This window comes from Ips typographus, linkage group LG16 (genome assembly GCF_016097725.1).
Source record: "Ips typographus isolate SLU linkage group LG16, UJ_Ityp_2.0, whole genome shotgun sequence".
NCBI lineage: Eukaryota > Metazoa > Arthropoda > Insecta > Coleoptera > Curculionidae > Ips > Ips typographus.
In genome coordinates, this window is record NC_138437.1 from 8,126,939 (window position 1) to 8,141,229 (window position 14,291).

At 32.4% G+C, this 14,291-nt stretch overlaps 1 protein-coding gene across 2 annotated transcripts in view; it reads right to left on the reverse strand.

The window, feature by feature from the left end:
• The window catches only part of kcc (solute carrier family 12 member kcc), a 43,583-nt gene extending 30,356 nt beyond the window's left edge, over window positions 1-13,227 (reverse strand). For both annotated transcript variants that reach the window (XM_081993707.1, XM_081993705.1), the window contains exon 1: window positions 12,912-13,227. In XM_081993707.1, the coding sequence (XP_081849833.1) occupies window positions 12,912-13,077 (166 nt within the window). In that variant the 5' untranslated portion in view covers window positions 13,078-13,227. The remainder of the gene's footprint in view (window positions 1-12,911) is intronic.
• Between the last annotated feature and the right edge of the window lie 1,064 nt (window positions 13,228-14,291).

Genomic DNA, 14,291 nt, shown 5'->3' on the forward strand with positions numbered 1-14,291 from the left:
CAACAGCGCATAATACAAAAATCGTGTTTTCCCCACGTGTAGAAAACGTAACAGTTTTTCATTGTTTGCCCTAGCAGGGTTCAAACCAAATATTTTTCATTTCGTATGAAACTACCCTTAGGACGTTTTTTATTCCTACAACAAAAATATCATTATTTTTTGTTTGTTCCGCGTAATAAACTGCAAAAACAATTTGGACGTCTCTGGTAAGATAAAAAAAAACCGTTGGAGTTTGTCAATACTTTATTAGGTTTGCTTAAACTTGATAATCGTGCTTTTTTAATATTGATTTCTTTGTTATTTGCGATGTTAACATTTAATCGACCGTAGACAGGGGCGTATCTAAATAAACCTTAATGTTGTAGTAGCAAGGAGTATTGTTTACAAGGCTGTACATGAAATGTTTACCTTTCCTATGTTATTACAGTTAGTGAGATTGAAAACTGATGCGTTTCTAATAATACAAAATAATACTGTGCTATCATATATTGTGTGATTGATGGTGATACGCCTCTGGTTAAAAGCACTACTTTGTTCCTGTAAATTTGTACAAAAAAAGGTTAACATTGGCATAACATGCCTTAGTAATAATCTAGGGCAAGGTTTTTATTTCACAATAAAAATTTACTATAAACGGCAAGTTAATAGATGTCGAACTGAAATTAGAATTTGTCAGTAAATCGCAAATATCAATAGTAACTTATTGGTTTAGTCTGAAAATAGATTACATGCAATATATATTTCGACGTAAGTGATGTACTTCCAGGACCTCGACATAAAATAATAATTATAGCTTATTGAATCAAGAAAATATTTTCTAAATTTAGATCAAACAAAATTTATATTTACTTTTTAGCAATTTCTACAGAAATAAGCCGTTATAAATATTATTTGAGACACAAGACGTCAAGGGATTACGTGACTAATTCTTATGTTTGTAGAAAGCTAAACCTTCACTTATAAATAATACAATGAAAATTGAAATACACGGAACCAAGGAAATAAGAAAGACTTTTCAAGGTGTCATCGATCTGATATTGCGAATGGGAAATTACTCCCTGACATGCTATAAAATCTCAATGTGAAGGTGCCTGTAGGGCTTTCTAGCCCTTGACCCTATTTTACCAAATATTTTATCACTACAACTGTCTATATCTATGATTTGTGAAAAATTGCTACAATTTGCGGTGTAATAACATGACTAAAGATTATGAACAAGATTACCTAAGGATTATGACTTTATCACCGAGTAATAAGCTTAGCTATCTAAACTATTTCTCTGTAAACATTTAATTTAATAAAGTGTGGGTATTAATCTGTCTTAAAACGTGTGAAGTACATTTTTTGCATTGGATCATCTGCCGCACAAATAATTTCCACAATTACATAAAATTATGGTTTTTAATGGGGTTTTCCTCCCTTTTGTAACATGGAAATATTACATTCTAATCTAATTCTGCGGTGTGTGAGCGTTTTAGAGTTAAGCCCAAACTGGTCAAACGAATCTATCTATAATAATGGGATCGGCAAAGCATAATCCCCGAAAAAAATCGTTAAATCCCAGAACATAAGGGCGTTTGGTGAAAGGAAAATCGGTTACACCTTTATCGATTTTTCTAGCTGAACGTGTAATATAGGTCTAGGATAATCTGATTCATGAGTTAACTGAACTAGCGAGTTGCTGGCAAGTATCAACAATTTTTCACACCACAGTCGCTCAATATTTTTATTTATTTCTCTCGATTTACAGCCACGCATAAAAGCCTCCCCAAAATTCCGACGGCTTTCACGGAGCCAAATCTCCATTTATATAAAAAAATATGCTCCCATTTTGTTTGAAGCTTCCTCCCCTTTTGTTGTCAACTCAAATGGCCTAATTAACGACTCGAACAATGCACAAAATTTCGTCGAAATCCTCGATTGAATTAACCTCAAAAACTTACCGCCTAATTTCCAGCTAAGTAATTGGAAACCTGTAGCAATATAGTGGAAATGCGGAAGTAGTGGCAATTTGATTGTCAATTTCAAGTTTACATGCTCGGATATTGCCATGTCTATTAAATAGGACCTAGTTCTAAGTTCTAAGCGCCGTGTCCCAAAATTACATTCAACAGACGAAACTTTTGTTCATTATTACAGAAATATCCTTGGTGACAGCATTGAATAGTCTACCTTGACACTTGCTTATCCCTGGGGATATTGAAACATATCCAGCTTAATGTTTGCTACAAGCCTATTCAGGGATTTGAGTTTTCAAACTGAGTTATGCAGGACGTTTCTAAAATGTTCCTACAAAAACTTGTTTTCTTAGGAATTATATCGAAATTTTCATCCTTGGATTCATCCTTTTGGAAGTATGTGTAAAATATATTATTTTTCAAATTATTACAAAACGACAACAAGATTACTGTTCTCCAGAGGCTTATCCCCATTGACACCCTCATACCCTCACATTTTTTTGAGCTTATTTCACTTAATTTAAGGTCGTAACTATTAAAGGTTGTAACTTTTTTATTTGAACTCCTATAAACTTGTTTTAAGTACTACGCTGTAATAACCCCCTATATCAGAATTTCTGAGGGTGTAAAAACTTAACTATTTCAGCTCAATTTATAAAATTTTTAGTAAATATATGAATATGGGTCAAACTTGAGATAAATACTATGCAGAAAAACCTCCATATTTCATTTAATTAAGTGAACCTCAGGTAGGCAAGTTCAAACTCACGAAACATATAAGGCTAGGTTTAGAACAAGAACTAACTGGGTTATAGTTAATTAAAGGCATTAACGTACGAGGGTAGACTGTATATTTTTCCTGGCATACTGATCGAGCTTCCCTTAATCAACATTATAGTTTCAGAAAATTACGGATGAAGGATAAAAGAGCCGGGAATAGAAGGTGAACAATAACCGGAAGGTAGATAAAACACATAGAGCATGTAAAATGATAGCACTACACAATTTCCGGGAAATCAACGTGGTGTAAATTCTGAACTGTAATGGAAGCAGCAGTGGGCCGAAAAGATAGAAGAAATACTAAACAAAATAACCGAAACTCAGTCGAATGAAAAATTGAAGGTAAAACGCGTTTCCCATATACATTTCCTCTTTGATTAATTCCCATTTCAGGGTAGATATTTTCAGCGAGGAAAATCCGACTCGGTTCGTATATATGAATTAGAACGTCAAATGAATTCTAGTGAAAAATGCTTTCATGGCTTTAAGAATTAAAATATAAAAATTGGGAGAGGCAGTAAAATTTGACTTGTAGACATAAAAACTACTTTTTCAAGAATTTGTTACTACAAATTCATACATTTAAACCTTAAAAATTGACTTGAACCCCAAAATGTAACTGAATTAATGAAAAGTGACATCAGAAGCTTAAAATTTGCATTTGAAGTAAGTTTTCATAATTTGAAGACAAATTTCAATATTTTAGTCTTGAAAATAGTCTTAGATGCAGGACATTAACATTAGATTCATGAAAATTGTCTTGAAAACGAACTTTTCGTCTTTTTAACTTTGCTTTTCATTTTCTTCGAATTCTGGACTATTTTTAGTGCTTCAAAACTGCTTTCAGCTTGGAAAATCGAGTTTCAAGACTATCTTCACCAAGTTGCTGACATAGCAAACTTAAAAAACAATTTTTACGTTCTTCATAGACTTAAAATAGCATTCCAAGCTTTGTCACTATTAAATCGACTTCTAGACACCTCAGTGCTAAAAATTCGGGTATTTCTTAATAAACTAGACTGTTTTTAGTGTTTTAAGGCTGTTTTCAGTGCCTCAAATCGAGTTTCAACACTATCTTTACAAAGTTTTTGACTTATCAGGCCTAAAAGCCAGTTTGTCCACTGACCATAATCTTGAAAATGTTATTTCAAGCTTCTTCACTATTAAATTGACTTCTACACTCATAGGTGCAATAAATTGTAGTATCTCTAAGAAATTCAGACTGTTTTTAGTGCTTTTTAAGACTGAAAAATCGAGTTTAAGACTATTTCCAAAAGTCAAGTTTCTTCAGTAATAAAAGTAAAAAATGTTGGTACCAAATGCTACAATAATAGTCTTGAGAACTAATTTTTAGAAATAAAATAGCCCGAATTTAATTTACTTCTAGACTTGTTGTCCAGTCCAGAAAATTCAGTTGTACACCAATTAAAGTCTTGAAAATATACTTTTGGACTCTCTTTAGTCCTAGTAAAGTCAGTTCTAGCATTAAAAATCAACTTTTATATTATTTTTAGTAGTAAAAAATGAGTTTCATGCACAATACAATCTTTGTCTTGATTTCCGGACTTTTTTTAGTTCTTGAATGCCAGTTTCAGACACTCAACCAGGATGGCAGTCTGAGACAGCGAATCATAAGAAGATTCCTAGTAGTAAAAAAGTTTTTAGACTATTTATATAAGTCAACTTATTTTTTGATTAGCTATCAAATGGTGAATTATTGACACTTAAAACTGGACCACCCTGTATACTATTTATACAATATACTATTTACGGATTGTTAAAAGAAAAAAAATTATTATTTCTTTAATGGAAAAGGCCTTAATTAACATTTGCCTCTTCTCTCAGGACTGTTAATTGGGAAAACAACCTGATAAAAAAGCATCTAACGATCGTCTTGATATAACACAAAGACGTTGAAAATAAAACATGTTCCATCATAATTAAAGCTGGATGTTCAGACAATGTTAATAAAAGTCAAATTGATAATAAATTGCAAGTGATCAAGTGCAGTTTAAATAGTAAATATAAAGGGTGCTTCAAAGGCAATATTTCCAGTCTTAGATAATTATATTCCGCGCTAAACGTAAACTGCGATTGGCATGTTCTGACAACATTCTGATGAATCGGAGGCACTTACGTTACCTCAATATCGGCAAAGCGCTAGTTACATGATAAACGACTAGCGAAGGCATCTTTTTAACCAGATAAAAAATTCTGGGTTAAACCGTCATAAATCTAGAGACATTTCTTGAAGTCTTTACTGCGAGAGTAAAATAAATTGGGAATCAACAAACAATATTGACGTCACACGTAATCCAACTTAATTCTCATAAGTTAATCATTTTGATAGCCCCAAAGTAATGCCTATTACTACTGTTGAATAACTATTTATCGTCGCTATAAATTATAGTGACGTTATCTAATACCGCTCGTGATGGAATGGAATCGCATCTTTCGTAACTCTTAATAGCTGCAAGATTCAGTTGATTAGTAGTCATGTGACATAGGTATTACCTTAGCCTATCTCTAGAGACCCAATTATAGGATGACATGTATTTGTTACTTAATAAACATTTACGTTTCATATTGTGTAATTACTTTCGTCAACTCCAATCTGATATCAATAAGATTTATTGAACCTTCATTAGCACGTTAATGTCTCATAACTTCAATGGAATTTTGATCTCTAATTATCCTTAGTTTTATTTATTATGCCTGTTCGGTAAGTGATTTTAAGTACCAATGAAAACAACGTTAAATTCAATTCAATTCGTTTTTAAGTAGAAGTTGTTAGGCTTAGTTGAATACTTTCATCTAATAAATTAATTGAAAGGGCTTATACCGATGTATTGAGACCACTAAAGATATTTTTATTACTGATTATAAATATAAACTTGGAAAATGGAAGGGACATCTTACAATAGCTTTTCGATTGAGAAATCTGAAATACAAAGACTGGAAGCCCTACGCCAATTTTAATCAAAAGGTTTGCTGCTGCTAAATAAAGTTCAGAAGTTTGGAACGCTTTTAGTATTTTATATCAATACATTATTGTTATTCAAGTTATATGATAGACTTCCGGTCTAAATTGTCTGAAACACAAATTTTCTACATAAAAAACATTTGAAAATAGGTCATGTTGGATTTTGCAGTACAAATCCTTTACTAACCAGATTTTATCGCATTTCAGCTAATGGCGATACCTCATAGTTTCCCAAGGTTAAAGGAAAATCCATTTAAACTGGAAACTACTTTAATTAAAAATTAATAACCTATAAAGTTGGTAATGAATATAGCTGACAATGTGAATTAAAAGTGACTTGCCCCTCACTCAGTTGAAGTCTTTATACCTTGAACTTTGATAGAAAATAAATAATTTATGTTGATTTCTTAGTTGCGGAACTGTTCCTTTTGTCATCAATAAATTTCATTATTCTACTGCTATAAAAAGAAAGGTAATTGTAATCATTTGCCTGATTGGTGAACGAAAATAAATAAATCAAATAATGGACATTAAGTGTAGAATAGCTGAAGTAAGCACGCACGTGGACACTTTCCAGATCAATACTCAGTGGGTTTTTTTACTCCCAAAAATGATATTTGTCAAGGACTCTCTTTCATGCTAGGCATATGAAAATGTAATACGTATATTTATAGCAATAAAATTTAAGGCTGAGAGCTGGAAATGCGACCTTGGTAAAAACTCTTCTGAGTCATTACACCGATTTAAACCGTATGCCCGAGTTTCTGTAAAAAGTGGAATAAGGTCCTTTTTTAAACGTTTTAATTAACCGAGCACGAAACAATGCTGAGGAATATTGGTCCAATTATTTTAACGCAGTTTAAATAAGACAAAAGAAACGAAACGGAATTTTGTTCTCCTTCAAAATGAAAATTCCATTTTCCAGTAAAAGGACTTATTTCATAACTTTCCTTCTCCCGAATTTCTCTTAACTCATTCAAACCCATTTATATTTGTTGAGTGTCAGCCGTACATGTATTCCGGGTAATTTTTTATCCAGTAAAAGTGAGTTTTTACTTCTGAATGGATAGTACAAGAATAAGTCATTAATCATCACCGTTTCCTGCCCTAAACCTACGCCACTGTACAGAAATATAAATAACCCAGTCTTGCAAAAAAGCAATTATAGATGAGCGATTATATTACTTTCAGTTTCCTACAATCAACAATTCTGCATTAGACCTTCGCCAGAACCAACTCGTGTATTTGTCACATAATTACTGTTTAAACATTGTTTGGTCGATTGCCTCAACCCTTAACGACAATATGCCTTATTTAAACAGCAAAGTAAAAAAGCACGTTTTATGTTCATGGTGTAATTTGAACTTTTGCAAACAAAGTAATTAGACTTCATTGCGCATTTTTTAAGCCAATTTACTGCAATCCGCAGAAGAAATGCAAAATCTTGATAAACGCCTCTTCAACAAACCAAACCCCAAAGATTTTCACCCCTAAAAAAAACTGTCTCCTTCGTTATTTTTGCTGGTCACCCCTAATTTAATTAATGAGGCCCGGGAAACCGTCGCGACCTGGGAAAACAGGTGAAAACGTGCAGGTGAAAAATCTCCTGTGATCGTCGAGTGCTAAATTATTTATCGTGAGGAAATTGTCTTACTGCAAGAATCTGAGGCTCTATTTTATCATTAAGAGCAACAAGAGAGTCTTGCAGAATAAAATAGATTTCACTGCATTGCCGATGCGACTGAATTGTTTAAATGTCTGCAATTGAACTGATGGTAACGTCTCGAAGATATTACTTAAGTAAGAGAAATTTTTTCTGTATGTACAATCTGATTTATGTTGCTGTTAGTTCTCCAAAGTTGTGCAATAATTTAAACTATGTAGAACTAATCCTTTTACAACAGGACTGTTGCATCATTGACGCCATTAAAATTTACCGAAGTAATTTAAAGAAATTTCTTGATCTCTGAATGCCATTGACGTCTTCCTTGAAGCTTCAGTGTAATAGGCATCTTCGTGAGTAAAATAATTAAAACGAGTAATTGAGTTTTTTTCAGTTTTAACAAGGACAAAAAATGTCTTTGTGTCAAAACCGTACCAATTAAAACACACAATAAAAAAAATTATTACAGCGCTTTTGAGGTTTCTCTCTCTCTAGTAAACGAAAAAAATAATGTCATGTCTCCAGACTATAACAGCATTTAGGAAATTTATTGTATTTCAAGGGGCGTTATAGTAAATAAGAGAAATGATATAGAGAGACAGCATTTGGTATCACCCTTGGCAGATGAAACTTGGAAGCAAAAGGGTAGAAAAATCTATCTTAGTTTAGTTCAAAGAGCTAATCCATTATTCCTAAAGAAGCGCGGTTATATAGACCGGGCCGAAGTCGGTATTGCATGTTTCCAATCTTGTTGCAGTTTTTTTTTGAACTATCAAAGTTCAAACACAGGATTAAAAAGCTCGGAAACCAAACTCAAATGCACGATAGACTCATAAATTCGTAACTTCCCCCTGTCATATCGATTATTCAGCTAAACGTCATGTCGTCCGAACTGGTAGCACAATATAATTCAAAGTGCAGAACAAGGTGGATGTTTATTCTGACAGAAATCGATTGGGGGCGCCTGTCTTGTACAGTGTTTAATATTCATCTAGCAAAAAGTCAGTTATTTCACACTTGAAACATCAAAACCAAGATAAAATGCAAATTGTCGCCATTATCTCAATGCTAGAGCGGGTTAGACGTAGCAAGGCTTTCTGGGTATTACCACTATACCACATAGAAAGTTCGTATGACATTGGATGATACACATACCGTTCGCGTTTTTTTTGGTGATTCAAGTCAAAGAAAACAAGTTTTTAAGGTGTAATTAAAGATATAAATATATTTTTAGTTTGCCTATAAATAAGTCGTATTGATTAAAGGCCTTGCCTAGATATAAATATACATGGCTATTAAGAAGCACTTTCTGACCCCCAACCACTGAAACAGAAATAAAAATACCTTATTCGGGAAAGCAATTTTGAGACGTCACAGACAATTGCTATATAAAATAAGTCTTCCTTTTGTGCTAAACTTTTCTCGCCTTTTGTTGTAGTTTTCTTTTCAGTTTCTCGAATATATTTAAATATAGAACGAATACCTGATAGTTTAAAGCGGATAGCTTTAATTAGGGAAGCATTAAGGATAAAAAAGTATAAATCTCACTTTAAAATTAATAATATTTATACGCGTGTTTAATTTGTTCATTTTGTGAACCATAATTTCATTATTATGTAATCAATCCATTAATGTCTAGTCCTATTCCAATGGCATTCATATTCATTTGCAATAATTAGACTCAAATCGTTATTATCATTTTTGCTACTAAGAAAAAAATCAATATTATTTTCCCTAAAAAATGGAAATCAACCAAACAATATTTTCTAAAACAGCCAAACGGGAGATTAAATTTCCGTCGTTTTAAAAAAAAAATTGGGTCGCCAGTTTGTTGTTGTTTATTCCGGGGATCGCAATCAGAAACGTAACCCCGATCATTTAGCCAGCTGGAAACGAACAACAGGAAAAACGGCTAAATTAAAATATATGAATTGATCGATTTTGGCGGCCCTGTATCCTCACCAATTTAAATTAGCGCCCGATTTTAGAAGTGAATGAATTCCTCATATTTCGGATATTTCCAATATGTAAAATTGCTTGTATTGGATTTAAATCCATTAATTTAACTTGAATTGATAGCTTCATTTTACATTACCTAAATGCCAAACAGCTAAACGGCCAAATCATTTTATTAGTTGCTTTTTATCACGTCATTAATGAGTAACACCTACAACGCATTATCAATATAATGCACTATTATAACTGTGAATTATGCAACTCCTACATGCACCAGTAATTAACCAAATATGTCCTAATGTCGGTATACTATTGCATTTTTATTAACGACAATTAATGGAACAATAAAAACAAACATTTCGTTCATCGCAACGCACGATATCGATTTCTAGTTATTCGTTTACAGGGTCGATTCGGTCCAGAATTAGGACAAACCTCGTATTAGGGATTCTAATCAAGTTTCTTCTCCTGGCAAGGTGGTAGAGTAGAACTGAATAAATGAGTATTAAAAAAGCGATTTAAGGAGTTTCATTATAGCGAGCTTTGAAGCATAAATCTCTAGGGATACTGTGGAATAAATAAGTTTGGAGGAACATAATTCATTCCCACGTAAATGCGTAACCAACAACGAGAAGAAACTCAGAGGTCATACTTTACCAACAAATTTGAAAGAATAATGATTTTATTAAAAATTTAGGTGTAACCTTATAAATTAATGTACTTACACTGCACAACAAATGTATAACGTGCAAATAATGAATATGAAATTTGCGTGTTACCTCCATACCACAGGCATATAAACAATGAACAATCGGAAAAATAATCACAAGCAAATTCCTTTTTACTTTAATTAGTGGTGATTGTTTAAGTTGCAAGGATATTTGTTTGTCTCTAAAATTACTGTTTTTGGTAGCTTCCTATACATTATTGACCAGATTTGTACAAATTCTTTGTAGGTAATTTCTTTCTTGTTTGGTGAAATTATATTCAGAACCAAACTCACTCATTTATGCTAAGAGACCTTCATACATAAGGAGTTTGAAGGCTAAATTTTAGTTCTTTGTATTATTTCGACTCCACGGGGGGTAGTAAAGACCGGTCATAATAAACCCAAAGCGGTCATAAAACTAGGTATAAACGTCTACCCTCGGCTAGTAAAAAAAAGATTGGATTCTCCTTTTTCGAAAGACGTCAATGCAAAAATTTTACATTTTAGAACATTATCAGAAAGTGATAAAAAATACTAATTTAATGCCATTTTATTAATACTTAGATGGATCAATAAGATCAGTTAATTTTAATTACGTTAGCGTAAGCATAAAAATTAATAATGAAGAACTCAGGAAAGTTGAGAAAATTTAGTACCTGGGAGTCTTGCTAGATTCAGAACTGAATTTTCATGCTAATGCGGACAGTAGCATGAGAAAATTGTCTAAAAAAGTGGCATTTATTTCTAAAGAAGGAAAAAACTTGTCAATGTACACTAAAAACTGTTGCATAACAGTATAGCTGCACCACACTTGGAATTTTGCTCTACATTCCTTATAGTGTACCGAGTTACAAAATTAATAGATTGCAGATTATTCAAAATAGAGCATTACGCACTATTTTGCAATGAAATAGGTATACACCAATTGAATCCATGTTAAATACAGTAGATTTAATGTCTGTTAAAATTAAGAATAATCTGTTGCCTCATTATATCTGTGATAAAGTTAAAAATTTTAGCAATATTAAAGACTGTAACATTACTGTATTCAAACGGTTGTTAAGAAAATATGTAAGATGTGAACTTTAATTTTAATTTGTGTTTTGCCGTTTAATTACTTTTATCTTTTTAATTTTTGTATTGGATTGTTTTCTTTGTAGCATTGCTAATAAATGAACATTATTATTATTATTAAATTAGAACTAAGTATTTTCTCATATTTTCAGGCTTAAGTTTATATTACAACTATCTCATCATTTGATTTTCAAACTGATAATTAAACACTAATTTACACTTCAGATTAATTTATCCACCCTAATAGAATAAGCAGAACATTGTAATTCTAAAAATATGCTTTATGAAACCGTAAAGAATACATTTTAGATTACTATTCAGCAAATCTGTTGCGCTAGGAATACTCCAGTAAAACTAATTATTTGGAGAATGGATGACCTACATAAATATTTGCGGTTTTACATCCACAGACAGTATTTTTATTTCACTGTGGCCAGCTGTCTTGAATCACCCAGTCGTTGTTATCGATACTGCAAATAAACTCAAGTGTAACAGATTTTCCAGTACTGTTTCAAATTTGCATAACATCCTCTATAGAAAAACATTATGGGTTTAGCTTTCGATAGGTGCTCAAGGTTAAAAGGCTTTCCTTGCACAGTTATTACAGCGATAATCGATATTACATTATGTGTTACTAACAGTAATATTTAGTAAAATAAGTGAATAACCTTCAAACCGAAAACTGTCCATTGTGGCAGTAAATGGACAAATCATAACGCTATATGAAAGGTCTTTTGTCAATTTTGATTTGTGAATTGCAGTGGAATGTCTGGAAATATAAAAGTTTGAACATTTTGATAAATTGGTACAATAAAAGAGGTGATTTCTACTTTTATATTCTTCTAACATCGAGGGAATACGTCCAATTCAAGTTTTTTTCTTTTAGTGTAATTCGATTCTTTATACCTTCTCTGGTAGTGAAGATTTCATTTTATTGATTGAGTGTGGCAGGGCAATTTTTGTTTTACTGGATTGGGATAAAACCAGAGATGTCACCCAGCTTTTTATTTGCAAAGGCATTTTTAGACACGAGTTAAAATCCTTTAAATCCCTCTATTATAACGAGAGCTTACCCAATATCTGCTACACGCCTCCAGATTGGATTATGGTTTTTAATAGGTTTCCCATTATGAGTTGGAAATTTCAGTAGCAGCAAGCAATAAACAAAGGGAAGTAACTAATAAACAAAACTATAATATAAATTGCCGCATTGAAGCGTGTTAATTTTTTACGCCAACATCCCATCAGTAACGAATAGATATTATAATAAATTTACTGATTGTAGTTAAATAGAAAAAAAGACAACATTAATAAACAATTAACTTTAATTCCTCTCTACTAAAATACGATTTGGTGGTAATTGAATGCGGTGTTCTCTCAGTTTAAACATAATAGAGTGCAATTTGCTGAGTGGTTGTCGATGCAGATACGTGTGTATATAACACCCCTTTTTTAATTCCCCACATTTATTCCCCGACACGCAACCCCGTCATACTTTATGTCAAGGGTCAATTTTCAATTAAACCGTCGCGCGTTAAACGAGTCCTGCCTGTATAATTTCACTACAACAGCTGAAAACGCAGTATTTTCAGTGGTTGATAACTGATTTCGACTTTATTTATACACATTAATAGAACTTTCATTCTGATAAGAATATACATGTGTTCCCGGCATTATTAATACAGTGGGCGGCCGCATGTTGATATGCCTTTTTATCTCTCAACTTCGAAGTTTGCTCCGCTGCACTTCAGTGAATTATTAACTACTTTCCTAAAGTTAATTAATTACCTGATACGATTGTATAATTCTTGTTTTCTGGCAAAAGTTTCTCAGTAACTCTCTGATCTTCAGTATCACCACTAAAATTATTAAAGTTACTTTCATCTCTTATTTCACTAAAACTGTTATAATTATTCGGTTCTTCCGAGCGCGACACTTTAAATCTTTCCGGCATCGCAAACGCACTTTTCTTCAGAATAAGTCGATCAAACAAAAAAATTAAAAAAGCGCGCTTTTTCCTTTTAAAAAATTAAAAACAAGACGATTGTCAAAAGTCAACGTCTGCAACCCCAAACACCCGCTCGAAAACAGTTTACTGTACAGTAAAATCGTTCAGCCAGATGGGATATTATTTATAGGCGGTATTTACTATATGGAAGCGCCATCTAAAGTGACTATTTCTAATTCGTTGACATTGCCATTATTTTAAGCGCCACCTACTGAATTTTTTATCGTACTTATAAGCAAAAAGGTTCCTATATACAACTCTAAAGGAGGAAAAAGATTCAAATGAAATTAGGTCAAGGCAAGCTCAGCAGCTCAGCCCAGTATTTATTGACTAACTCCAGAAGACTTTTGATACTGAAATATGCAAAAAAATGCTAAGTTAACGAAATACAGATATGAGTGTTACAGTTTTAATTTCTTTTAGATTTAGCCCCTTTTTTCTAGGGCGCCAATAATGTTTTTTTTTAATTCAAAATCCTTATTTAATTTAGAAACTTTTTGTATCATTTATTTCTTACGTTTCTGTAACCGTTTTCAAACAAATTGCATTATTATTTTCAGAAAAGACATTTCAATTTCCATACTGCACATGAATTGGGGTGTTTTTTCTGATAAATTTGTAATACTCGAATAGACAAACAGTTTCTAAGTTGAACAAGAAATTTGAATCTTTTATAAAAGAAATCATTGGCACTTCAGAAAAGTAGAGCACCTGTAGAGTTGTGCAATCTAATGCTATAGGGCATAATAAGATACATACATATAGTCCAAATTTGAGCTAAGTATCACAAAAACTGTAAAAACTATAATAAAAATTAACACATTTAACGATGTGTTTCTAGAATATAGTTGACACCAAACTATAGTTATTTTAGACGTAGAATACGCAATTTCATAATAGCATTTTCTGCTAGTAAATTAACCATCAGGCATGCTGCTCTATGTTAAACTCAATTTTGCACTGTCAAACCTCATAATATCAGTTACTAAACATCATTCCAACCCCTTTATCCCTCTCCACCCCACTGTACAGGGTCTTTCACTGGGGACTGACCAACCCCCCTTTTTGGGCTTCCCTGTATGTAATTAAAGAAACTGACATAGCCATTTGATGTAGTTTAAAAAGTTGAATCAAAAAATTAGTACCAAAATATTCCTAAC